The sequence below is a fragment of the Neurospora tetraspora genome (assembly GCF_033439725.1).
Source record: "Neurospora tetraspora strain CBS 560.94 chromosome Unknown B0H65scaffold_3, whole genome shotgun sequence".
Taxonomy (NCBI): domain Eukaryota; kingdom Fungi; phylum Ascomycota; class Sordariomycetes; order Sordariales; family Sordariaceae; genus Neurospora; species Neurospora tetraspora.
The window spans coordinates 4,024,102-4,050,801 of NW_026944385.1; the positions used below are offsets into that span (position 1 = coordinate 4,024,102).

Sequence of the window (26,700 nt, forward strand, 5' to 3'; positions counted from 1 at the left end):
CCAAATTTTCGAGACTCTCGTTCAACCATACACACCCTTTTTACATATTTTACAACTTGTTAAAACCATTTTACGACATTGGCGTTTTGTTGGGTAACTCACGGCGGGCAAACTATTTTACGTTATTTACAACCCTTGGATTGTCTTTTTTACAACATCATGATCCACAGAGGCGCACGCGCGGTTTAAAGCGGTCTTTTTATAAAGCGGTTTTAAAGCGTATTAGAACACAAACCGGCGATACCCCACACCACATTTCTCTCGTTTATATATACCACCAAGCATACAAGGGCTTTTTTTCAGGGATGCCTACCGGCGGGCATGGGTGGCTGACAGGCAGGAAGGCAGGAAAGCAGGAAGGAAAGGCAAGGGAAGGCGGGAGGGCAGGGCAGGGAAAAGAAAAAGGAAGACAAGACGGAGAAGTAAGACTACTACTCGGTCGTTTTAATAATTCGTTGGGAGCGGACATGGGAAATGGACAAATAAGTAATATCCAAGCTTAATGGTATAGCTAAGATGTATTATGAAGGGAGTGAGTCGGCTCAGAGATGGATGGACATAATACCAGCTGTGGAAATGTGGATGTGGATGCGGATGAGGGATGGATGACAAACGATGAGAAGAAAGAAAGAACCAAGTTTATTTAATGATGTAGCCTCAACTTCTCTTTGTGGGTTTGTCGTCAACTGGGATGAAGAGAGAGAGAGAGGGGTTGTTGGATAATGTTCATGTTCATGATTGGAGTAACATTAATGGTCAGTCAGTCAGCAGAGCTGCAGGGTTTGGATATGAAACCTTGATGATGGCATTCTTCTTTAAGAGTATCTAGAGAGTCTAGAGAGGGACTAAACAATCCCAGAGAGGCAGAGGAGGAAATAATGATACTTGATACCAACCTTCACACCAAACTTTTGCCCGCCCGCTTCTTTCCTGGCTCCTTGTGTGTATGTTTTCTCTCCTGTAATGTACTCTTGCTGTTACCGACCGACCACCTACCTCTTTGCTCTTCGTTTGTCACATCATAATTCTCAACGTTCTCAATTTAGTGTCTGCCAAGTGACCCAGCAGCCTTAGATATGGAGTCCGGACAGAAAGAATGACGTCTTGATCAACAGACAGACAGACAAAAAAAAAGGGGGAGGGGGGCCCGGCTCGCCCGGCTCGCCTGGCTACCGGTAGCAGATGACGATCAACCGATCAACCGATCAACGATCAACGACGATCAAAAGCAAGAGAAGAAGGAGAACGTTCTTCTTCTTCTTCTTCTTCTTCTTCTTCTTCTTCTTCTTCTTCTTCTTCTTCTTCTTCACGTGTACATTATACTACACTACACTACACTACGTAGCTCGGAGCTTCGGGAGTCACGGAGGCTAGGAGTAGGGATCGATCCATTCTGAAAATGACCCATTTTTTCTGAAATTTCTGGGACCGTGCACGAGTCCGTGCCCCTATACTCTTCCCCCTTCAACACACCTATCTTTACACCTTTTCAACTATCGACAACCTTCTTGGTATCGCGACAATGCTACTAGTTCGTAGCCCTCGAAACGAGGCTGTATTTAGGGAGTTTAATATTGTAAATATACCATTATTATAATTGGCGTAATACTGCTAATGTTATTCGAATGCGTGGTTATTTTGATAGTTACGCGGGGTATTAGATCGTTCGTATTAATTAGCAATTTAAAGAACGTAAGGATATACAATATTACGTTGTTGCCCTTAATGGTGCTTAAAAGGATAAGATCGATTAATATACAGTTGAAGCCCTCCTTTTCGACAGCCGCTTATTTACTATATTCGAGTCGTTTCCTATAAGGGTATTCCTCTATACTTTAGTGCTAGTATATACCCCTCCTAACGCGGCCAAGTTAGTTAATTATTAGCTTCTTTTTATTTATATTAGAATAAAACGGTAAATTATTGAATAGTATATTGTTGATTATATGTATATTAACGTTTTTTTCGACGAGTTAAACGACTATATTGGCCGGCGTATTCTTAATATCTCTTTTTCCCCTCTAGAGGGATAATCCTAATTTTGATATAATAGAAATACTAGTTTAATAGAATATATAGTAGTAAACTTCGCTGGTATCGTTTATAACGTTTATAATAAAATGGTTGCTAAATTAATTAAAATTAATTCTTTTATCATTAATATTTATAATAGTACCCGATATACGATTTAAAAGCTATTTAACGACTGCTTTAAATTTAATTTTGCTATTTTATACGATTTTTACTCCCTTTAATTATTAATAAAGAATTTATTTAATTTACTACTATTTAAATTGCTAGTTTAATAAATTACTATTATTGTTAATTATTTCTACGCTTTTAAATTATAATTTTTGCAGTTACGCGCGTTAATAAGTATATATTATAATAAAGTCGTATTGCTTTTAGCGAAGTAAATTACTTTTTAAATATTTTATTTATACTATTAATTAATTAAATTAGTATAATTACTTATTAGGGGTTATAGTATAAATTCGTTATTTCGATTAAATGTGTATAAGTTATTCTATAAGCCTTTGTAAAGGATGCCCGCTTCTTTAGTTAGTATTAAAAAATACCCTACGTTGTTGCTATTGTTAGTGATAACGAGGCCGGCGTTAACCCTATACGATTTATATAGGTAATAAATATTATTGAAAACGTATACTTCTAGTATATTTTCGATGTTTTTAAATACTTTTTAGTATTATTTTATAAGGTATAATTAATATTAGAAGCGGATAAAGCGTACGTCAGTTACGTTATTTTACGTTGGGTTAAGGTTTAGGAAGAGTAATTATGTTTATATTACTCCTTCGCTGCTACGGATTAGTAGGAATTAGAGTACTTCTACGTATTAAGGAGGATTAAATAGTTAATTCTTATTAATTAGTTAGGTTTCTTTTTATATTTATTTACTATAGTAGTGAAATTCGAAGCTATTCGACCCTTTATTTAGAATATTACCAGCGTACCGTTAATTTTCTTAAGGGAATATATTTATATATTTAATAATGTAATAAATGAGTAAATTATCGCCGACTTTTTTACTTTTAGAAGGCGTAAGGGTATCTACAGTCCGGACGGTAATTTTTAGAATTATAATAATTTCGATCCTAAATTATAGTAAATTATAATATAAGATAACCGCTCTCTTATTGTACTGCTAGTTATATGGATATTTAGTACCCTAATTAATAGTGTACTTTATAAGCGAACCTTCTTTACTATAAACTTTTTGGAAAGTCCTCATCGTAACCGATTTATTAGCGAAAAAATAGATATAATTATATTCGTTTATATAAACGGCCGTAAGTTTAGAAATTTAAACTAGTCTTTTATTATATTATTTCTTATATAAAGGGACGAATTACTATTATAAATCGAAGAGTAATTATATAATTATATGTATGAAGGTGATTAAATTCAATACAATAAAGCGGAGTAAGTAGGAGGAGGGCATTGCTAATTAAAATAGTTATCAAATTTATAAATTTGCATTTATGTACGTAAAAATCGATTTTTAGTAAAAAGTAGTAAAAATGACGACTTTCTAGCAATTTATTTCGATTCTAGGTGGCCATTTGAGACTCCAAAACCCCCAGATTTATCTATATTTTAGTTACGTGTGCTGAAAATATGGAAAAAATGTTCATTTTTGCATGAAATTTCCAGAAATTTCTGAAATTTTCTACATTCAGAAATTTTCTACATTCAGAGATTTCAGATCAATTCCTAGGCCGCCTAGGAGGCTAGGAGGCAATAAAGATCACCACCTATCTGAGTTCCATCTTATCAGATTTTTTAAAATAAAAAAACGAGATGAACTAACTAACAGCTAAACTGTAAGGAAGGGATGGACATATGTATGTATGATGGAGGATAGGCAGCAATATATTATCACTGACCGTTGAGACGGGAGTCTGGAGAGTCAGATGGTCTAGCTAGCACCTCTAGGTAAGCGTGCGAGTTGGCCGGGCGTGGACCTTTCTGTGTGAGTGCCTTCTCCAGTTTTTTTTCTCGGTATACATAATCTTTCTGCCATTTCGTTATATATAAATAGAAAAGTCGAAGGGATAGATGATGACTAGCACTCGAGTGCCTGCTTTTGGAGCTTCTACCGATTTTCCCTTCCCCTTGGCCTCCAATGTTTTAAGTAGACGTGTGGCCTTCGCCGATGTATGCGAAAGGAAGTTGGAGTTCTTTTTCTGGACCCCAAGTTGTTTCTCTCTGTCCCTTTTCTCATTCGTTAGGCGATCAATCTCTTCCATATCTAGGTAAGGATAAGTTGAACAAGTCACGGTCCCAAAACATCACACCTTTGGGCATACTTCTTGCACGCCTCCATGCGTCTGTCTTTCTTACATCGGTTTGGTATAAATTCCAAACATTTCCTAGTTTAAAGGATCCATAATAGACGGACTCTAAGGCGGTGTATTGCCAAGTTATTACGATAGATATCACCATTTTGTCACGACCTTCACTGACCAAAGCGAGCCAGTCGTGTTGGACTGTCCATGTTCGGTTTATTTTACGGCCATTCGTGTAGTTACGATAGAACGCTACAAAGACATCAACACTACCTAATCCATACACTACAACACCAACCACGCCAGGCCAGGCCAGGACCAAGTGGGTAACAACATAGCTAAGGTAATTAACATGAATAAACTCACAACCACACCGAAAGGTCCTCCGTCCTCCTCACTCCTCATCGCATAACACCTTCAAACTGTTTTTTTTTTCTTCATCTGATTCTGAAACCTTCGATATCTCAACGTTCGTGCATCTGCCTCGCTGACAAACTCCTCATGATCCATATCGGCAAAAGAGACAGCTTTAGGCATCCGCAACACTGAGTTTGTTTTGTTTCTCCTCTCACGTGCGGACGAGAGTTCAGCATCTTGAAACACCCCTGGGAAAAGTGAAGGAGGACCCAAAAGCTGCGCACTAGGCAATGTCCCGGGCGTGCGCGGGCGAGGAAAACGTTCGAAGTTATGCGCCCGTTCCTCCATTTCCTTCAAGGTAGCTATCTAAGCATTCTGAGCATCCAAGTCCATCCTATCCACCGTCTCAGCGTGCACCGTCGTGGGCTCGTCAGAGCTAATCGGAGGTCCCACGAACTGACGACGTGGGATGCTCACGAGGTCCTTGACGTTTTCTGACCGCACGTAGGCCACGTAGTATGGCTCGCCCCTGGTGTTGAGCTGTTCAAACACCTCCTCAGCCGGATGGACAGACACCGTGGTGTCGTTGTACTTGCGCCAGACGTTCTCTTCAAAGTCGTAAATCCAGACCCAGTAGTGGCCGGCGGCGGCCGTGGTTCCGGCATGGCAGACGACTGCGTGAAGCCGGTATACATACTGCTGCATGCCATCAAACAACTTCTCGCGTTCGGCCAGCAGCTGCCCCTTTTCCCAGGCTGCTTCAGCCTCAATGCTCGTGATCAAGGTATGAATCTCACTTGGACTGAGATCGCCAAGCTCTTCCTGATCAGGATTCGGCGCTTCAGGTTTGATGTCTGGCTGAGACGACTCAGGCCTGGGCAGGCTAGTATACTTTCCGACAGTGGTGTCGAGCTCGGGCGTCAAGAATGATGTGACATCGTATCCTTCGAGCTCCTCAATGTCCTGATCACTTACGTGAATGAAGGAATCTAGAAGGCTGTCGGAACTTCTCTCATTACGCGTTACGAAGGGAATTGGGGCAACAGACTCATTCTCCTTGATCTTGTTGTCACGAGACATGAGCTCTTGGAGCCTGTTTCCAATGTTCCAGCTTCTTTGACGGGCCTTGAATAGTGGCGAATCGAGCTGGTCGGTGTGCATAAAGCGATCGAGGTATAAGAGCTCGGGTATGATGACAGGATTGGCGTTTTTGTTACGGCCATCCGACCTCGAAATGCAGATGTGGAAGTTGGGAGCCGGGTCCTTGATGGTCGTATAGGTTAGAAGCTCTGCACCCACGCTTTCCAGATCGAATGATCTGGACAAAGCATCGTACAAGCTTATCCGCTCATTCTTTCCGGGATAGGCAATCACCCAACGTTCAGATCTTGTAGAGCTGTTCCAAGTACTTTCACTAGCCTTCTTCCGGTTGTCGACAAGCGTCGAGAAAAAGGCTTCCTTGATCGGGTCTGGCCCTGGTGTATTCGGATTCCTAAGCGATTTAACCTTGAAAGCTGCCCGGAGATGGTCTATTGCGTTGCCCATGACTTCGTCGACGTCCATCTGGTCGGAACCAACGTTAGGCTTGTCAAGCTCTTCGTTAAGTTCTACAACCGTTAGTTTCAGGTCCCTGGGCCTGTCGTTTCCAGTCTTGGCGGAAGCAGCAACAGGGGTAGACGGAGCAGGTTCATCAGTCATGGTAATATCGTCGCCTGTGCCTTCACCTTTACCGGCATTGCAGTCGACAACAATGAATGTCGGGTCGTCTTCAGTCTGGTTGACCAAAGTCTGTGAGCTCAGGTTGCTATCCGTCTCCGAGTGCTCTGGTACCGCGTCAACCGTAACCTTGGGTAGGTCGCCCGCGCCTGATCTGGGAGGCAGTGGAGGAGCCTCCACCGAGGTCGGCTTGGATGCGTTGTCAACGGCTCCCTCTAAAGGCTCACTGCGTATCCTGTCTGGCCTGAGCAAAGCTGCATTGGCCAGACGCTGCCTAGGTCTCACGGAGCGGGTTCCGGCGCCCTGAATGTCACGAAACAGGGAGCCCAGCTCACGGCAGACTTTAATACACGTCAGCATGCTTTGACGAAGAAGATGGTCAGCGTGACAACTCACATTCAGATCCGACATAAGCCCGGCCGGGGTCGAGTTCAGATGGGTCTAGGCCATCTAGGAGAGCCCGCATAGCTTCCTGGGTTGGCTCCAAAGATGTCTGGTCCGCATTCATTACGAAGTTCCTCACGGCCGTGACCGAGTAGAAATACTGAAGGATGCTGTTGAGATAGCATGTGTTCCGAAGGTTGTCGAGGCCAACAGGTAGTGACATAAACTCTGTCGTATCCTCAAACTGGGAGCCTTGTTCCGCGTTGGGTAGAAGGGGGAAGTCCGGAGCGCGGAGTTCTGCTTGAACCCTATCAAACTCTGCCCAACCGTCTTCGTCCGCTACGTTCTCCTTCCTCATAGCCTCCGCGAGCGTTTCACAGGCTTTGATAAGCAATCTGCGATCAATACCGTTCTTGACGGCCTCCCGTGCACCTGCAGCAGCAATCTCCAAGGACCAGCCCGGCTCAGATTCCAGAATTGAACATGCCTCGTTGTGGCCCATCTCTCCATTGAACACCTCGTCAAGTATATCCGAGTCGTCCCTGTCCTTGCCAATTTTGAGAAGGGCGATTCTGTGACTAGATAGCTGTCCAGGTGACTGCTCTCTGTAGGTTTTGTAAACGTTGATGAAATACCGGGCGTCTCCGTTTGTTTTTGGCTCGAGATTGAAGTGCCTATACGCTTTGTCTACGTCTGAAAGAGGCCCCTGAGTTTGAGGACCGCTGGGGGCGGCAGGACTCTCATCCAGACTGAAGACGTACATCTGAAACTCTTCACTCCTGTAGCCAGCCAAATTGGCAAGCGCAGTCTTGTAAGTGTGCCTGTTCGCCGAATCAACGCCCACCTGTTGGAGGAAGGCATACTTGAGCACCTCCTCATCGGACCTTTCGGATGCTCCCAAGATGCGAAAGTATTGGGCCTCATCCGAGTTTCGCGGCGATCGGGTCTCGTGGCTGCGAAGCCAGTCCGATATCAGGACCTTGTCCAGCCGCTCTATCGCATTAATCGTTGCCCCCACGACGGGCAGGTCCGGCCTCGGAGGGTTCTCGGCTAGGAAACTCTGCACCTCGCTTCTGACGTTCTCGAGGAAAGCACGTTCTGAGCCCAGGGGTGTTCGAAAGGTTGAGATAGGAAGCCGAGGGGGTACCCAGAACTTGTCCCCAGTTGCGATATCCACCTCTTCCGTGAAGCCAAGATAGAGGAATATGTCGGCACATGCTGGGCCAAACTGGACTGAGAAGGTCCTGTTGCGGCTGGCGATGCGCTTTTGCGGGGCGGTCCAGTCGTCCTCGAGAATGTTTTTGATGTACATGTTGAGGGTCTGTAAAGGAGAATTGGCATAACCATCCTCCTTTTCCGGTGTTAGGTCGCCGTAGCGTTCTGGCTCTTCTCTTTTGGCGACCGCCAAAGCGTTTCTTATCCTGTCCTTATCCATGATTCGGCTGATCCAGGCTGTTTCCAGGTGCGGCCGCAGAACGTCGACAGAAACGGTCTGGCTGCAGAGGGAGCAGACGTGAGTAGTAGTGCTAGTGGCACGGGGATAGAACTTGTCAGTCTCTTTCGGGGAGGCCGGCCTGTCTTCCATAGCACTGGCAACATAGTGGTGAGCTTGTCCGGTATGAAGTTGGCCGCATTCGTCTTCGGGAATGGTATATCTGACAACGAAGTGGTGACGGCAAAGCTTGCACATGCAGCTTATGATGAGGGGCGCGAGCTGGGCTCGACCGTCGTGGTCGACGCCATGGCTTTGTGAGCCGATAATGATCAGTTCGTGGAGTCGGCTTTTCGAGTTGTCCCGGCGTGAAGGGTCTCGCAAAGAATAGCAGTCAAAGACAGGATCGCCCTCACGAAGGATGCCCTTCAACAAGTCTTGAAGCCAACGTGAAGCCAGGCGACCTGCTTTAGGGGGAGGCGGCGGGGTAGGGTCCAAGGCCACTATGACAGGGGGTCAGTACTAGAGCAGAAGTAGATTGGGAGGTAAGAGTACTTTTGGGCTCCTAGAACAGCGTTATACCACCGTCTAATGCGATAACGTGGACTCGTTTGCGTACAACCAGTGGCTGTGTTGACGAATCGATAGCTATATGGCGGGGTATACGTGACGGTGTTGACGCCGGAGAGGACGGCAGGCTAGGTTGATGACGATGCAATTTAGTTGTGAATCAAACCGATGATTGATGGACGTCGGAGTGTCCTGTTGATGAGTGATGAAACGGGTTGGGTTGGGTATGGTGAGTTGGGGACCGCGGCGTCACCACAGGCACTGCAATGCTTCGACGCGGTAACGAATGGAGGGGCGGAGGGGTGGACGCCTTATGATGGGGGTACCTTTTGGTTGGTGGTTCAACGCAAAGAATGACGGGAGACTTGGAGCAAACACGGACGGCGCGGTTGATGACCGTTGTCAGTGGACTTGAGCGCTCTTGAGGGAAGGAGCACTTGTACACTTCTGTAAAGTCTCAACTGTGACGTGGGTGTCTCCAGCTGAGTAGTCCACCCAGTAAATTACGATATCACTCTTGTGACGAACAAAGTCACCAAGTTGATAGAAAGGTAGTCCATTGAGATATTAAACTTTGCTGGGCAACCAACCATAAACAAAAGCAAAACAACGTCTCTGTTTGTACCTGACGTGGAAGTTGAGATGATGAGAGTAAGAAGAGAGAGAAGCCGTGTACGCTGTATGTAAAGGTACTAGGACTGTTATGACCCCACCTTTACTTGAGATACGAAAGCTAGAGCTCATACGCACGGACCATACATATTGAGTTAGTGGTACCTGCTAGACCTGCCCGCGAAGCGGCCCAGCAGCTGCGAGGCCCCAAGCAACCTGAAGTTACCTAGGGCAGTCGCACTCAAATGCTCGCTGGGCACTGTAGCGCATCACTACCTCGACCGCTGTGACTTGTGAGGCTGGCCCATCGCCGGCACAACCAATCAATCGCAAGCTCAAGTACTCCCGTCTCGAGTCTCGACATCACTTCAAACCACCACGGGCACCAAGGCCACGCCGACATCACCACAAGCCCACCACACTACCTCGACCAAGATGGCGCCTCAAGGGGACGACACCATTTTTCAGCCCAAGGATGCCATCAAGTCCGGCGTCAGTGGCGCCCTCTTCAGTGGTGGAGCCGGTCTCTTGATCGCTTCCCTCCGAACCTCCATGAAGAAGAACAACGTCGGCAGCATGCACGTTTTCACCCACGGCGGAGGCACCATCATCAGCTTTGGTACGACATGATACCACATCAATTGCGACGACTGCCTGACTGACTTTGTCTCTCAAAAGCTTTCGCCGGTGGTGTCTACAGATTCGCCCAACAGGCCTCGGCGAACCTGCGCGAGAAGGAAGACGCCTGGAACCATGTGATCGGTGCTTTCCTCGGTGGAAGCGTCGTGGGCTTGCGATGTACGTACAAACGACGAGGAAAACGAAACCACCCCCAACCCTGTTTATACAATTCCATACGATGCGAGCGGTACCCCGTGCGCGGGAACGAACTACTCCACTTGCGACCCCAGACTACACGATTCATGCAATTGCTTGTAACTTGGTACCTACAACAACTAACTTTGGATATACTTCTTCAACAGCCCTTCGTTTCCCCGTCATCCTCGGCTTCGGCGCCATGGCCGGCGCCACCGTCGGTGCCTTCGCATTCACCGGTGGCAAGCTGAGCGGCTACGATAAGGACCCCAACGTCGACGAGTACGAGAGGAAAGAGGCCATGCGCCTGAACAGGAGGAGGCCGGTCGAGGAAACCCTTGCGGAAGTTGGCGAGGGTCGTGGTAGGTCTAATCAACAACCTCCAGGATATCTATCTTCTATGAACAAACTTGCTAACGAAACAACCCTGACAAGGTATCTACCCACCCGGCTACCAAGAACGCAGGCGCCAGAGACTCCTTGAGAAGTACGGAGTCGAGGTCAAGCCCGTCTCTGCGGATCCCAACGTTGCTTCTGCTTGAGCTTGAGAGAGATGGAGAGAAAGGTTTGAAGATACACAAACACGAAGATGATGACGACAGGCAGGATACAACAGGGCCCTGGCCTGGAAAACAGGACCCCGGCCTAGAGGCAAAACGAGAGACAGACACCAGGGAAGAACAGGATGGGCTTTTTAACTTCTACCTATCTATGGACACATAGAGGAAGGAGGACTAAAGAGCGATGGGGAAAACTGTACCATACCATTCAATATCATGTTCTCCTTTACATCACCATCGTTCAGTGGCATTGGATGAGAGGCAACGAGTGTATCCTTGTTGAGAAGTTACAGGTGGAATACGCCACCAACAAAAGCGTCTTGGAAAGTGGAATGATTGATTGTATATTTCTTGGACGACTACCGATCTTTCAACGAACTCAAGTTTGTACGAACACCGCACCGGACGAAAAAAACCAAGAACCAGTAACCAAGAGGGAAGGAACCACATGAACGTCTGATGTGGGGATACGGATAGGCAGCAGGCGGAAAAAACCAACAACGAAGCGTCATGGAGAAGATAGGTATTGATTGGTTGGATATATCCGGACCACCAACTAACCTACCTACCTACTAACGGATCCAAATTTATGGCGGAACACCGGACTAGACTAAACTCCAACAGGAACAAAACAGACGTCGGGTCCAATGGGGCTAATAGACACGCAAGACAACACTAGAGAAGGTTTCAGACTCGCTCGGGGAAAAGAAGGAGCATCCGTCAACATCTAGTGTCCGAGTACGCTGTTATTGACACTAACTCTGGCTGATATTACGTCCGGGTAATATGATGGTGATGTAGCAGCAGCGGACAGAGATAGGGGGGTAAGTAAGGAGATAGGAAAGGGAACTAGTGAAGAGACGGACGGGTAAGACAGGTAAAAAGACAAATGAAACGAATAAGTAAGCAATCAAGTCAAGAGATAGGTAAAGACAGATACAAGAGACAGGAAACAGATAGGTAAAGAGACAGGTAAAGCGACGGGTAAAGAGAAGTTAAGAGAGAGGTGAAGAGACGGTTGAAGAGAGAGGCGAAGAGAGAGGTGACGAGACGGTTGAAGAGAAAGGTAAAGAGACACCTCCAAGTACAGAGACACTTCTAGGTTAAGACAAAAGGGAGATTTACATAAGAGCGGAATGGCAAGAAAGACCAAGTCGCAACCTCTATTTATTTGTAGATACGTTCGTGTTTTAAGCATGTGGTTTCTCGTTTCCATAAGTAAGCATGGGGTAACTTCAGAATGGGGAGATGGGAAAGTGGGAAACAGAATGGCAGCCCAACAGCCCGCACTGGGGTTGAAACCACCTGACGGTATTCTTACTACTAGGACACTCATTTCCCATTCCCTCTACCTTAAAAGGACTCGACTACTGACCCGTCGCGATGTTCCAATACACCAATGGAGTACTCAGCAACATGTACCAAGCATGTTTGCCAGTACACCGTAAGGGATATACTCAACACTGATGATCTAGTCAATGACATCCCGTCTGGCCAAGACGGATCTCACGAACATTCACACATAAGGGAAGCATTTTGAATGAACAACGCTGCCACCTCAATTGAACTAAGTAAGCAGCCATCTGTAGCTATATCTGTAGCTATCTGTAATCATACCATATAGAAGTACAGTGTAGATAGGTATATATAGAGTATAAAAGAACCCCATGAAAAGAAAAAAAAGAGTATGCCAAAAAAAAAAAACCCGTTAACCCCAAGATGCTTTTTTCCAAAATCACACAACATTAAACATCATCTCTCCGTTCATCTTTAAAGCTTCATACCAGTCATCTTGGCAACGCGCAAGCTCTGCCTTATGCTGAGATCAAGCATGATCTCCTCCGAGCCACCGGGGATGGCATAAGCCCTGACATCACGGTACAGCCTCTCGACCTTGCCGCCCTGGCCGCCGCGGGAGTAGGACAGACCACCGAAGATTTGCGATGCCTCACGGGCGCAAAACTCGAAAGTGACGGTGGCCTGGGCCTTGAGGGAGGCGATGGCGCCGCCGAGGCGGAGCATGGCCTCGGTCTCGCCCATCTTCTCGCACTGGTAGATGAGGTTCTCGAGCCAGTTGTACGAGGCCTCGATCTGGCGGGCCATGTGGGCGAGCTTGAGGCGGATGACGGGGTGCTCGATGAGCTTCTTGCCGAAGGTGCGGCGCTTGTTGGCGTACTTGACCGACTCCTCGTAGCAGACGCGCGAGAAGCGGAGGCACTGGATGATGATGCCGATGCGCTCGTGGTTGAAGTTGGTCATGATGACGCGGAAGCCCTGGTTCTCCTTGCCGATCAGGTTCTCGACGGGGACCTTGACGTCCTCAAAGGTGATGTAGGTGGTGCCCGAGGACCAGACACCCTGGCAGTCCATGCGGCGGGTGGACACGCCGGGGAAGTCGCGCTCGATGAGCAGGAGAGAGACGCCGTTCATGCCGGGGCCGCCGGTGCGCACGGCCGTGGTGAAGTAGTCGGACCAGATGCCGTTGGTGATCCACTTCTTCTCGCCGTTGACAATGTAGTGCTTGCCGTCCTCGCTGAGCTTGGCCTCGCAGGTGAGGTTGGCGACGTCGGAACCGGCGTCGGGCTCGGTGATGGCAAGGCAGATGCGCTTGTCACCGTTGAGGATGCCGGGCAGGATGCGGTCGACAAGGGACTTCTTGCCGAACTTGACGAGGGGAGGGCAGCCGATGCCGAAGCCGCCGATGACGTTCCAGACGAAACCACCGGAGCCGGTGCGGCTGAGCTCGTCGGTCAGGAGCATCTCGTGGAAGAGATCCCACTTCTCGGCGGGGACGGACTTGATGGGGTTCTCGACATAGTTGCTCTGGTACTTGGTGCCAAGCAGACCGGCGAGGTAGCCGCGCTTGCCCATCTCCTTATAGATCTCGGCAGGAACCTCCTTCTTCTCATCCCACTCGGTGACATAGGGGTCGATGGCGGTCTCGACCCACTCGCGGATCTCGGCACGGAGGGCGGCGTGAGTCTCGTTGTAGTAAGGAGAGTGGTACTAATGAAAGCAAAAAGTGGATTAGCCGAGGCACATGGAAGGAGATAGCGCCAGAAACTTGAGAGGTGGTTTCCAACTTACGCTCTGGTACCAGCTGGGGTCAGCAAAGGGGATGAGCTGGCCGAAGGGCTCGAGAGCCTCGGATTCCTCGTGTGAAGAGGAGGCAGCAGCAGCAGCCTTGGGCTTGGGGGCGGCCTTGGGAGCAGGGGCGGGAGCAGCAGCGGGAGCGGGAGCAGCGGCCTTGGGCTTGGTGTCTAGGGAGCCGATCTGGAGCTTGGGCTGGTACTTCTTGAGAATGCCCTCGTTGTGGTACTTCCAGAACTGCTTGGAGGCGTCCTTGCCGCCAACTCTCTGGAGGATCTTCTTGCCGCCTGTTCCGATCACAAACGGTCAGTTCAGTTTCTAGGCTGCGCCCTCGGGGGAAGCAGAGGATGGAAGTTTGCGCATAAACATACCGGGATGGTCATCAGCAAACTTGGTGACATCGTAGACATCGCCATCAACGACAATCCAGAGCGAGTCTGGCTTGTTGTGCGACGAGACGTCGGCCTGGGTGAAGATCTTGGACATGATGGGTATAGGGTATAAGAAATGGGTATATGGATGAAAGAGTTCGAGGAGAAGAAGAATGAAGATGAAGAGAGAGAGAGACGGAAGAATATCAAAGAAAATAAAGACTTGAATCAAGAGGACCACGAGGGCACAAGTAAGAAAGAAATATGGGGGAGTGTGGGGGAGTTGTGTTGTCTCCTTGTCCCTTGTCGCATCCATTAAACATTCCAAGCATTCCCCCGGAGGCCCCGGTTGTACCACAGTATGGATTCGCGCAGCCAATGGTTGGCGGCCAACGGTAATGCGCCGAACGGACTTTCACATGTGATCATGCCACGGAAAGCTTCCACACCGACGTCTTCTTTGAAAGTGGAAGTTGGAGCAAATGCGCATGAGATCTGATATTGGCAGGATGACAGACGTCGGTCGGTGTCTGACACCCGAGAAATCTGCCAACATTGTCTGAATATTTGGTTCCGACAGCTGCACGCTGCCAGTGTCAGTCTGATCATTTGTGAGTTGAAAGTCACTGAATGAGAAGTCTCTACGGATGGCACGGTCGCAACCATGATGAAGCAGCCAAAGGACACTTTGTCAATCAACCAGAAGCCTGTGATCCCTCGATTACCGAAAGCTTGAAGTTCTGAATTCAAAGGCTATCTGCATTTTCGACTCCCATTCTAGGATTTGGAGATATCTTCATCCTCGACCTCCAACAGTTGCTGTTTCCTGCCCGTGGGGAAGACCCCTGCGCTATGCAATCCGACCCGGGCACCTCCACCTTCGGTTTCTCACTTCCGTTGACATGAAACTTCACTTCTGCAGGTTGTTCCAATGCAATCGATGGAAACTTTCAACTGGCCTTTGCTCCAGTCTGCCAGAGGAGGAAGGCGACGAGGCTGATCAATCTGGCAATGTTAATGGAATACGGGAACATGTGACACACCCCAAACCAACTCCAATTTCCATTTGCGGTCTTGAGTGTCACTGTTTCCCCACGTTCGGCTGATGTCATTTGTTCCAGTGGGACCAATTGGAACGGCTGGGATTACCACCCAACAAATGAGCCGAGGCAAGTGTGGTGCTGCCACGGTGCGTGCCGCGGCGACAGCGTGCACTGCACTAATGCAACTCCACGGCGCCGAACAAATTGTGGGGTTGGGGATACATAACAAAACTTCTTATTGCAGCAACTTGCTCCGTGATAGCGGTCTGTATCCCATGATAATTAATACATAAACATGGTCCGGAGATGGTGGTAGATCTGTGAGGACTCAATCATTCATTCGCATGAACAAAAAAAAAGATGCATATTCCCGAAACCTCGAGTTCCACGGATTCCTCAACGTGCTGGAACGATGCACGCATATCCAACCCGTATCCTTTTCCTTCCCGCCTGTAAACTCCAAGAAACTCCTGAAACTCCAGCACCCATCAGAACACGGTAGGTAATCGGCCACGAAATGACATTCCCGCCCTAAGCACCACGAGGCTTCGCCTTAAGCTTCGCCTTCTCCTTCTTCTCGTCCTTGACCTTCTTCCTCTTCTGCTCCGCCTGCTCCTCCAGCTTGCGCTTATGCGCCTTCTTCTCCTCCTCGGACTTAGGCAGCACCTTGAAGAAGCCCTCGATTCTCGCCTGCTGCGAGGTCTTCATGTTCTTCTCGAGCTTTGTGCCCGCGCTGCGGACGCGGTCCTCCGAAAACCCCTTCTCGTGACCGAGGAACTGTACGAGCCCCTCGATGTCGGGCTTCTCCCACTTGAAGTCGCACAGCGGGTCGTCGGCAGGCCGCACGTCCGGCTCGAAGAAGAGCGCGCGCGCGTCCTCGAACGGCCAGTCCTCCGGGATTTGGTATTTGCCCTTGGGGTCGGCTTTCATCGCCTCCACCACCTTTTCGAGCGTGCCGTGCTCGCGGATCAGCTTGAGCGCTGTGCTGGGACCGACTTTGGGGATGGGGTCGAGGTAGTCGCAGCCGAGGAGGATGCAGAGGTCGACGAACTGTGTGGGACAGGGTGGTTAGCATATCGCCGCAAACTTTCGGGGAGATAGCGCATAGGAAACAAAGAAAAGGGAAAAAAAAAAAAAAAACATACCTGCTTCCTCTCCATATTCAACCCCTCCAACACCTTCTCCAAATGGATCTCCTGAATCGGCTCCTTCCTCTGCTCGCTAAACGTCAAATGCCTCAGCAAAATCGGCGTATTAAAGCACAACGTATCCATATCCTCGCTCGCCGCCGCATACACCTTGCCCGCGCGCGCCAGCACCGCGCACTGCGCCTCCGCCTCCGTCGGCGCCACAATGTAAGGGATGCCCATCAACTTCAACAACCTCTGGCACTCGGCATTGTGCTCGCGCGTGACGCGGACTGTTCGCCTCGAAAACTTCTCCACGTCCTCGGCCGTTCCCGTTTCTTTGGCCTCCTCCAGCCCTTCGGTGGCTTCCTGCTTGCGCTGGAATCGCTTGGCTAGCTCGCCTGATTTCAGCTTGGGCGGTGCGCCATCGAAGACGTAGAGGGGCTTGATGCCGTTCTCGACCATCCGTAGGGTACGGTAGAACATGCCCATTAGGTGCGAGGTGGTTTCGCCGGCTTCGTTCATTAGTTGTTGGCCGTCGGAGCGGACGGCGATTAGGAAGCTGTAGATGCTCATGGAGCTGTATTACGGAGGGAGGGGTTTGTTAGCGATTATGGAACGCTAGGTTTTGGGATTTATGATCGGGATCGGGGTCGGGCGGGGGAGTCGTACGCATCCTGGAAAGTAGAATATCAGCATGGATTGAAGATTGAAAGTTAAGTTGATCGGCGGCAAGGGGAAAAGAGACAACAAACTCACAATGGCAACCTTGCGACCGAACTGGTTCTTGATCTCGCCCTCCTTGATGGCGTCCGGCGCTTCATCTTTGATGATTGAGAAAAGCTGTTTAATACCCATCTTTGTGGTTGTGGTTCATGCGATGCTGGGTTCGAGTTTTCGATGGATTGGCAAGATAGGAAGGCGATTGCGATGCTGTGCAGAGTTCGGACGTCGGTGGTTGAAGACAGTCGGAAGGGTGTCTTGATCGTTTGTGGGTGATGTCACTTTATAACGGGAAAAGAGAGGAAGCTTTCCGCGTCCGTCCAGTGGAATTGACGCGCTGAAGCTGGAGGGGACTCGATTGCCTGCCTGGAAACGCACCTCTTTCGCGATGGTAAATGTGGGGCACTTAGAATCCCTGCATGCATTTCTGGGATGCTTACGGGTTAGGGTTGAATGTCTACTCAGAGCAAAGGGGTTGATGAACCAAGCATCGAGCTTGTCTTTTTTTCTTCTGACCTCAAGCACCTCTGGAGTGGTCTTTTGAATGTTGAGGAATAATATTTGTTTCATGCAATCTTGCCAACACAAAGTTTCTTGCTCAAACTTCCTGACTGCCTTGAGCTTCTCCATGTGACCTGGAAACAAAAAGTGGTATAAGTGGTACATACAGAGGCACAACAGCTGACTATCTAGCAAATTTCGTAATCATCTCCATCCAAACATGCTTATATACTATAATGAAAGACGCAGGAATGACGGTTTGGTGAATCATGCCCCAGTGATGAGGTTGTTGAGTGAAAGTTGGTAAACGGGCATACAGAAACGAAGGTAAACCCTTAGAAGTTCTCCTTGCCCCAGACATAGTGGAAACTATCACAAAAGGTTAGCATCTTCCTACTACATTTTCACTACAAGCGGAATATGAACTTACCCAGGCTCACTATACTTGTTGCAATAGACATGCAACGAGCTACCCAGTCCCTTGGGACCGCAGAAGAACACACCCGCCTCGCCCGGAGCATGCAATTTCCTGATACCCCTAAAAATCATATCCCAGTTAGGACGGCCAAAGTTCGTCGGCGACCTCAATCCCGTAATGGTATCCTTATCGGCATTAGCATCATTTATCATGATGTTGGTCGCATCATCAATCTTGATCTTGGCCGTCAGGTACGTGTGGATCTCGATGCGGTGGTCGACGTCCTGGGCCTCGATCGCCAACAAAAGCGAGCGGAACCACTCGAACGAACCGAAATCTCTGCAGATCCAGAAGAAGTACACCTTGCTCAGCCGCGTCTTTTGCTGCGGGTAGTTCATGCGGTACCAGATCGACTTGAGGATGGAGGCGAAGGGGGTCACGCCGATACCGGCGCCGACGAGGACCGACACCTCGTACTTGAACACGTCTTCGGAGGCGGAGCCGAAGGGTCCGTCGACGTACACGCGAGGAAGAACGCGGCGGAGAGCGGGGTCGACTTCGTCGTTCTCTTGGCTGACGCCGACGACCTTGGACGTGTCGTCCTTCTTCTTGTTGTCGAATTCGCACCCCAGGGCCTCGGCGACTTGCCTGGTGAAGTCGCCGACGACACGCATGTGGATCGAGATGTAGTCCTCCTCCGGCGCGCTCGTCAGGGTGAAGGGATGGTACTGCCACAGGGAAACAGCCGGGCAGCAAAGGAAGATGTACTGGCCGGCCCGGGTCTTGGTGTTCTCCTTCTTGATCTGGATCTCGCACACGTTGCTGGGGTGCTGGACGACCTTGGAGATGTACGTCTTGTGCTTGCCACGGACCTCGCGGGCAATGCGCTCGGCGAGATAGGCAAATCCTCCGTACATCCAGTACTGCCAGAACACACCGATGGCCTGGGTGCCGACGGAAATGCAGAAGGGCGCGAAGTCGGGCTGGATCATGCAGAAGGCACCGTGGATGGCCCAGAAAAAGAAGAAGATGATGAACATGTGGTGGGTGTACCAGAATCGCTCGTAGTTCGCCCGCCTTGTCTTCTCGACCGAAGTGATCACCATGCCTGTCAGCGCGATCAACATGATATAACCAGTCCAACCGGGACCCGAGACAAAGTTGGCCAACAGCCAGCCGTAAATACCGAGGTTGTTCTTGGCTGCGATCTGGGCGAAGTTGTTCCAGTGGGCAATGGTATGCACCCACGACCAGAAGAAGATGGACCATGCTGTCGTGATGTGGAAGGTAATGTTCTTGTCGAATTGGATGATGCCGTTCAGAGGAGTCTGTCTTGCGAGGGAGATGAGCGTTCGGCAGACCGGGAAAAGGACCAGGGCAACATCGACGTGCAGAACCAGCGCTGCCGATCTTGCAATCATATATGTAGGTCCAAACGTATCCCGCGCTATTTGTAGGTTGTCCTTGACGGCGTAGTTAACGAAGCCAAAGGCAAAAACGATGGCGTGAAGTAGCATAAAGACGAAGACGAAGCTGTAACAGTCAGCAATCCATACTTTGGTCAAAGGGACTGTGAAGTGTTGTGCTTACATTCGTCGGTAGCCTTCGTTGACCATCCATCGATCGAACCTTTCCCTTGGGCTCAGCTCCTTTTGCCTTTCTTGGGTCATTTCACCCGATAAAAGCATGCGTGTGAGTGGCGTCCATCTTGACCTTTCTGACGGCTTTTCGATCGACGAATCTGTTTCCGACCTGTACAGGTCATACCCCCCGTAACTCATCTTGTGTAAGTTGCTTCTGTTGTCGTCGCAATATTCGCGTGTATCGTTCGTGATCCAACCGTAGTGTCCGTCGAACTTATACCCAATTCCTTTTCAGCCCTTCAGTTGTATGTCGTAGACCCCTCAGCCCACTCAAGAAAGTTGTAAAGTTGTTGTTGAATGATGATGAATTGGTCCTCGGGAGTCAGAGCCTGCTGAACTGGTCGAGAGACACAAGTATTAAGAGAATGATAATAAAATGTCTGTAAAAGAATGTAATGGTATGAGCCTGTAGTGCCACGGTAAGGTGGTGTCGGTCAGCGATCACAAGCTCTAGATGGTGAATGCTCTGCAGCAACGGGAAAAGAGGAGGAAAGGAGCAAAGAGGCTAGACCGAGTACGGGACGTGGGAGGAAGAGTATGGTTAAGGCAGTGAGACGCCAAGCGGATCAGAGTCGGAGAATCATACCTGTACTACGAATGCCTGCACCTGGCGGCTGCTTCTCTTTCACCTATCGGAGAACGGAAGCCTCGATGTCGAAAACGACCAAAGTGTGTCAACTCGGTAGGTGAGAAGAGGAAAGAAGACGGCAGAGAGTGCACAAGCAGAAGAAATGACTCGACAAAGTGTTTGAGGCACAGCACAGACTGAGTGACGTAGAGTCGTATGGACCAGGGACTGAGGCGGCTTTCCCAAGTCTGGAACCTGCCAGGGGCTTTTCAGGGTACCATCAAAAAGAGAAATGAGAAAAAGACACCGAGAAAATCGAATGATGGAAAGCGTGGGATCCTTTACAACTTCAACCCCAGGTTCGTCGATGTTGATACAAGCGACCCTGCCGAAGGTGTCATTGGCGTTGTTAGGGTGCAATGGGTGTAATGGGAGCACCAGGCACTCCCAGTGCTTAGTCGCCGCCACAGCGAATGAAAACACAGAAGTGATTTCAACAGGACCGCCGTTTGCCGTGTCTCTCCAGTCAAGTCGCTTTTTAACGCCCAGATCTGTGTCTGTGCCTCGTGTGGCGTCCCAGGCTATGGGAGACATTGTTCACTTGAAGATCATCTTTACCACAGAGGTTGGTGGTTTTCTGTGCCGGAGAGCCGAAATCCCATGGCCTCTTCGATCTCGTGAACTCTCAAAAGCGGCAACGGAAACCTAGAAGGCGACGACCAAAGAGGACTTGTGGTGAGTTAAAAAGAGCGTCGCGGTTCAACCCAAGAAAGGACCGCGTGGTGTCAATAACCGATGAGATATGGCGCCATTTTGGATTCATGACCAGCTTCTCCTGTTTGAACCGATGCGCTTCAGACCCTTTTGGAGTTTGCTAAGAACTGCCCAGTCAAGGCGGATGGGATCATGGACGTTACGTTGTTCGGAGATGGAGAAATCCCGTCGAGCAAGACGACACAGACACTGGAACTTTTTTGAAGACTGCAAAGACTCTGGGGACTTGAAGACATGGGCTAAAGTGCCCCATAAAAGTCATCATTCGGTCTCATGATTGGTCAAAGGCTGTTCATTCGGTTCAGCCCGTGTTGCAGTCCCCGTTTCGGCCAGGATCCTGACACATTTGACAGGGGAGTCTTGAGGGGTCTTGGCGTTGTGCTAGGACCTCTATCTCAAGGCCCAAGCAGTCTCAACTGAAGCATCCGGATAGAGATCATGTCTTCACAGCCTTCACCATCCAAATTTAGATATCGGCATCACGATTCGGTACGTACTGTAGTTGTCTGGTTTGATTTTCGATTTGAATGTCCAGTGACCATGAAGTCTCATCGTCATCGGGTTACTGTTGTGCGGGCTCGATCCCGTGCAACCTCAGCCCAGGCTTCTAAGCGCCGAACTCTCAAACCAGCCTTTTGTCACCTCAGTTCCAGGTTGAGGACTTCGAAGAATGGGCAACTGTTCAGCATGGCCGCGGCGATTGTTTGCCCAGCTCAACCAACGTAACCGCGGGGAGGGTCAGCCTGATGAGCCGGGTATCTAAGGTCCCAACGCCGGCAAGTCTTTGCCGTCCGGGCATACCATCAACCTCTTGTACATCTTCTCTTTGACTCTGCCGTTCAGTCAGCCTGAAAACTTGCAAATTCATTATCATGGCCTGTGATGAGAGTCATTATCTCGCAATCAACACAACATACACGATAGCTAGTCAGTCACCTACCAGTCTTCTGGACAGCCTGTTGGGCCTGTGAGCCACATGTCAAGGAGATGACAAGTCTCTCACACTTCATCTAAGCAAAGTTGCGGTGCTTCGACCATAGCCATCAAGGTCAGTAGCGGGACAATTAGTCGCACATCGCCCGATACCATACTCGTACATGAAAGACGTCATTCACGGTTAGAGCATAGGCCAAGTATTAAGAACGGTAGAGGGAAAGACAGAATGCTATTGTACTGGAACCCCTTGGTATTGCAGACCTTTGTGAATCATGTAATGCGAGCAAAGAAACTTGAGTGCCGGTACTCAATGGTTGCATCTTGCACCTGCTGATTCCGCCCCGCCCCTTGTCGTGACATCGAAAGACACCGCTTGCTGTGCCACACCCACGTCCTCCGCTGTTTCGAGCCGCTCGAATGGTATTTGCAACTTTCGCACTGAAGAGAGCTGGGAATCCCCTCTGAGCCTAGAGGGATATAGGACGCGAACCGGAACCACAAGACACTCGTGCTCCCATGGTGAATATGTGGGTGCCCCCCGGAGAGAGGGGCCAAAACGTTGAAGAAACGATCCAGCGCTGCTTGTCGGCCATAAAATCCATCCCATTATCTACTCTAGATAGCATACTTCCGGGTCCACTCGCGAGCCGTCGCCTCGTACCTGGCGCGGTCTGTCTTGTACACGTGCGCAATCTCGGGCACAAGCGGGTCGTCAGGGTTGGGGTCCGTCAACATCGAGCAGATGGAGAGCAGAACTGCACAATTGTCAGCGGCCTAAGACCATGAGAGCCAGAAGATGATGGACAGAGAAACGTACCCTTGGAAATCGTCAACGCCGGACTCCACTGATCCCTCAAAATATCGAGGCAGATGCTGCCGTTCGAGTTGATGTTGGGGTGATAGATCCTGGTGGTAAAGCTGACTTTGGGGGGCTTAAAAGGATAATCGGTAGGGAACTGAATGTTGAGGAAGAAAACGCCGCCGGTGTAGGGAGAGTCGGCAGGGCCCATGATGGTCGCTTGCCAGTGGAACTGTTCAATCATGGATGTCAGTAATCCTGTTCGCGAGCACGATGCCACGGTTCGACCCAGGGCAAAGGTCATGACGCGATGCCGGGGGTCGAGCCGTGCTTATCGAAAAGCGGGGTGGCTTATCCATACAAGATCTTCACCCTGAGGGCCAGCAGAGCAGGAGGAGGGCGGATCGCTGCGAACAACAACACGTTAGCATCAAATCCAACAGCATACACGGAATGCATCTCTGGCATCTGCGGAAGCGGTCGAGACGGCGCGAGGTTCGGCGACGGCGACGGCAGCGGCGTAAACCCCGCCAGCGCGACCCCACCACTAAACCTTGCGCCGGAATGATGCTTTTGCGGCATCGCGCGGGACGGTAAAAGGGCTAGCGGGACTCTTGTTTACGTACCGGCCGAGATCAGCGAGCTCCTTGTTAATGCGCTTCAACGCCATTGTGTGATATTAGTTGTGTAAAGGTGGGTGGTTGTGGTTGTCGTAAGCGCTGTTGCGTTGACGACACGAAGGGTGGCTGCAAGATTTAAAAGGGTCAGGGTCAGCGTTTGCGGGCGGTGGAAGAGCAAAGAAGCGGAATGAATGGGCAGTGGGCAGTGAATCAGGCTGGGCTGGCTGCGGCGATAATAGGCACGTCGGTCGTGCAAACGGGAAAAAAGTCGATCACGAATGGCGCGGACGAGAGGACGGCGGCTCGACTTACAAGATGGAAAGCAAAAAGCACTATATCGCTGAGTCACACCAAGCGTATTGGGTTGGATTTCGTCAACAGGTGAGAAGATGGTGACGGGATGCAAACTAGTTGATGTCGAAGTTGCAGGAGAGTAGGATGGAATGGCGGAGGGGGAAATGGATCAGGATCAGGCGAAGAAAGGTGGGTTCCCGCGTTCAGGTGCCAGCGGGCGGGAGCCTGAGGAAGCCAGTCCCCGGCCGCCCAGTGAGGTTGTCCCACCAGTCCCAGTCTCTGGGCTACGGCGCGCTTTCGCTGCCCGCCGATGGCACTGCCCGTGGCCGACCACTCAAGGCTCTTGCTGCATGACCGCCTGCCGAAGTTGTCTGTTGGCCTGGGCGGCATGGGCGGCAATTCAGATGGCAGGGGTGGTTTGACGCCCACGAAGCTGACCAATCATTGATCCTAAAAAGGACAGCGCCACTGGCTGACCTCGTCATCGTCAGTGCACCGCCACCGCACTGGCGAGCTCATTTCGAGACGAAAGACTCCCGCCGGCAACAGTTGCCGGCCGGTGCAGTTGGAAGACAACGACCGATCACCAACGACGACCGGAACATTGCGACGAAAATCATCAGTGCAATGAAGCTTCCACTTTCTATTCGAGTCGTTACCAATCGCTCATCATCTCTTCTCAATGCACAACTGTGGTGTTACCATTGTTTGCTTGAATGAATAGAAGGAGAAATTACTTGGCGAGGTTGAAATGTGTTGTTTAGGGCCGAAGAGTAGCTAGGCTGAGATGGAAGGAAGAGCGAACCGGAAGTTATCATACCGTATGTCTTCAATAAGGTTCTGTTCAAACCGAACGACGTGCCCCGGTTTTTCGGATGATGGTTGATGCAACTGGCTCCGGGTCGGCTCGGAGTTGGGGTTGAGGCCCGGGCGTACCAACTATGCAAGCAGCGGTGCACCTTTCGGCCCCGGAAGGCCGGACGACACTGGCAGATCACACCCAAAAGTACGAATCGGCAGTGAGTATCATAAATAGGAACATCAAATGGCTGGAAAAGTATGTGGAACAGTGCAGTGGCTTTGTAGGAGGTGATTATGCATGTCTCCAGCTCATCTGTGCAGCATCTTGGAGTTTAAAGTCGGACCTCCGTCGCCATGCACTCCACGACAAAACCTCGGACTTCAAGAACAGATGGGATATCGTTTCTAAGCACCAATACCTAGGCTGGAAATGTACATGAAGGAGTCATTTAGTTGTGCTTATGGAGATTCGGCTGTAGGTATCTCACAGTTGTGTGCATGATGCCCGAGGGCTCAACCTCCGTCATGCATTCTCGGCCTTGGAAATTGTACAGAATTGCCTCCGCAGATGGTGTTGCATAACCACATTTCTCTTTTCCAGTGGAAAGATAAATACTCATTCTCCCCTCCTTGTCCTCGGGGTGGCCTCTTCTTCTTTTCTTCCTTTGTTCAACAGTGTGGACTTTTGTGTTCTTTTCATCAACAAACTAACACTCTCCTTGAACATGACGCCAGCATGCTTTGGAAACCGACAACCAAATACCATCAGAATGATAAGGTAACGGTCATATCGAGATTACACACAACACGGAATCCGTTCGACAACATATCCAGGTTCACAGCATACCACAGGTACAACTACCGACCGCTCCAACTGATCACTCTCACCGATGTACCAACATTAAAAACACTACGACGTCTTGAGGGAGTTGCCAACACTCGGCAAGCAGACGTACAAGGTACAATAGGAACATGGCAACTCTGAATGAACGAACTCAACCCATGAATCACCAGTTGACCGACAGGAGACACTGATTCAAGATGACCACCACCACCCATGCCAACCACGACAATACGGAAGCCGACTGAGCCAAAAGATTTTCTTCCTCACTTCGCCAGGACGATGAAACTCATCCCAACGAGAGCAACGAAAAAAAAGTGTGTTTCGTCAAAGACGAGAGTGTGACACCAAAAATTGTGCGGTGGCTAAACTACGGGCCCATCTCACCGAAGTGAGATCCCTGCCATGGATTCTAGAGCGCATGACAGAACCGACGAATGGTTTGGAAGAAGAAGAGAAAAGGAAAACAATTCAGAGGAGGGAGAGCAGGGATATATATACACTTGTGGAAGCTGATCTGACAGACTTGATCCCATATTTGCGAAGGCAGTGCGCCTTCCGCGACAAGCGACACTTGCCGAAATACGTTCGATCCGGTCAACAACATCCAATCGACATGCCACCGCTAATCCGCCTTATCTGAACACCGAGGAAAGAACGAACATTCGAGTACGGGAAGGCACGACACAATACTGTGGAAGCACACCACGACAGGACGGGATCAGCAACAGACCGGCCGCCGCGGGTTCCCATCGACGACAGAACGTTCCTGCCATTAAATGACCCCGACGACATATCACTCGAAATAAAACCAGCAAGCGCCCCCCAACACTGTTCTTCGACAAGTTTCCGAGGACGTCGTTCGAACCTGAACATCAGCAGCGGTCCAGATTGAAGACAACTTAAGGCAAGCACTCCACTGCACAGGACCATCAAGAGTGAAAGAACCACCATCGACCGAATATGAAATCAACCTAGTACCCGAACCATCGTGAGTCAACAACATGAATAGCACGACGCCAACACCTCACATTCAAAAGACAAAGTCATATAAGAACCGGAATAGCGAAACCAAACGCTCAACCATTTGCCCACGAGACAAATCTTCTATAATACGTCGGCCGTAGGATTCTTACCCAATGGTGCGGAACGAAAAGCACAAGACGGAATCAAACACCGGCAAGTCCAGCATGGACGGCAACTGCGAACCGGGGGCTTCACACATGGAACTACCTTATTCTGATGAGCGGTTGGGCTGCATAGAAAATCACACCACCGGGCAATAGGCATCGTCCTTGTCACGGCAACCGCGGGCGGATGGTGGGAAGAGTAGTGTAATTCCATTGTGTTGATGACCTGGCAGTTGCAATGCCACTGAGACGGTTCTTGCTATG

At 49.7% G+C, this 26,700-nt stretch overlaps 7 protein-coding genes across 7 annotated transcripts; 2 read left to right on the forward strand and 5 right to left on the reverse strand.

Annotated features, from left to right (window-relative positions):
* Positions 1-5,033: 5,033 nt before the first annotated feature.
* B0H65DRAFT_422933 (cysteine proteinase) lies at positions 5,034-8,352 on the reverse strand (the record flags this gene model as incomplete). Its single annotated transcript, XM_062824424.1, has 2 exons — positions 5,034-6,724; positions 6,780-8,352. 2 exons carry the CDS (start codon positions 8,350-8,352, stop codon positions 5,034-5,036), a joined length of 3,264 nt encoding a protein of 1,087 aa, XP_062683414.1.
* Positions 8,353-9,562: 1,210 nt separating this feature from the next.
* Positions 9,563-10,864, forward strand: B0H65DRAFT_173024 (NADH:ubiquinone reductase). Its single transcript, XM_062821395.1, has 4 exons — positions 9,563-10,000; positions 10,060-10,179; positions 10,365-10,559; positions 10,633-10,864. Exons 1-4 carry the CDS (start codon positions 9,817-9,819, stop codon positions 10,737-10,739), a joined length of 606 nt encoding a protein of 201 aa, XP_062683415.1. The 5' UTR covers positions 9,563-9,816; the 3' UTR covers positions 10,740-10,864.
* A 1,427-nt stretch (positions 10,865-12,291) lies between these two features.
* B0H65DRAFT_463102 (acyl-CoA dehydrogenase/oxidase) lies at positions 12,292-14,677 on the reverse strand. The gene is made up of 3 exons (XM_062826680.1): positions 14,219-14,677; positions 13,845-14,134; positions 12,292-13,763 (listed from the first exon to the last, which is right to left on the reverse strand). The coding sequence occupies exons 1-3, from the start codon at positions 14,532-14,534 to the stop codon at positions 12,528-12,530; spliced, it is 1,842 nt and encodes a 613-aa protein (XP_062683416.1). The 5' UTR covers positions 14,535-14,677; the 3' UTR covers positions 12,292-12,527.
* Positions 14,678-15,476: 799 nt separating this feature from the next.
* Positions 15,477-17,607, reverse strand: B0H65DRAFT_463105 (DNA-repair protein rad2). The gene is made up of 3 exons (XM_062826681.1): positions 17,140-17,607; positions 16,407-16,968; positions 15,477-16,311 (listed from the first exon to the last, which is right to left on the reverse strand). The coding sequence occupies exons 1-3, from the start codon at positions 17,244-17,246 to the stop codon at positions 15,793-15,795; spliced, it is 1,188 nt and encodes a 395-aa protein (XP_062683417.1). The 5' UTR covers positions 17,247-17,607; the 3' UTR covers positions 15,477-15,792.
* Positions 17,608-17,609: 2 nt separating this feature from the next.
* On the reverse strand, positions 17,610-20,281 carry B0H65DRAFT_463109 (putative nox2). Its single transcript, XM_062826682.1, has 3 exons — positions 19,621-20,281; positions 18,043-19,563; positions 17,610-17,981 (listed from the first exon to the last, which is right to left on the reverse strand). Exons 1-3 carry the CDS (start codon positions 19,809-19,811, stop codon positions 17,948-17,950), a joined length of 1,746 nt encoding a protein of 581 aa, XP_062683418.1. The 5' UTR covers positions 19,812-20,281; the 3' UTR covers positions 17,610-17,947.
* A 293-nt stretch (positions 20,282-20,574) lies between these two features.
* On the forward strand, positions 20,575-21,338 carry B0H65DRAFT_463112 (uncharacterized protein). The gene has a single exon (XM_062826683.1). The coding sequence runs from the start codon at positions 20,609-20,611 to the stop codon at positions 20,948-20,950; it is 342 nt and encodes a 113-aa protein (XP_062683419.1). The 5' UTR covers positions 20,575-20,608; the 3' UTR covers positions 20,951-21,338.
* Positions 21,339-22,566: 1,228 nt separating this feature from the next.
* Positions 22,567-23,420, reverse strand: B0H65DRAFT_423624 (ubiquitin-conjugating enzyme; the record flags this gene model as incomplete). Its single annotated transcript, XM_062824471.1, has 4 exons — positions 22,567-22,706; positions 22,769-22,982; positions 23,112-23,157; positions 23,377-23,420. The coding sequence occupies 4 exons, from the start codon at positions 23,418-23,420 to the stop codon at positions 22,567-22,569; spliced, it is 444 nt and encodes a 147-aa protein (XP_062683420.1).
* Positions 23,421-26,700: the final 3,280 nt, after the last annotated feature.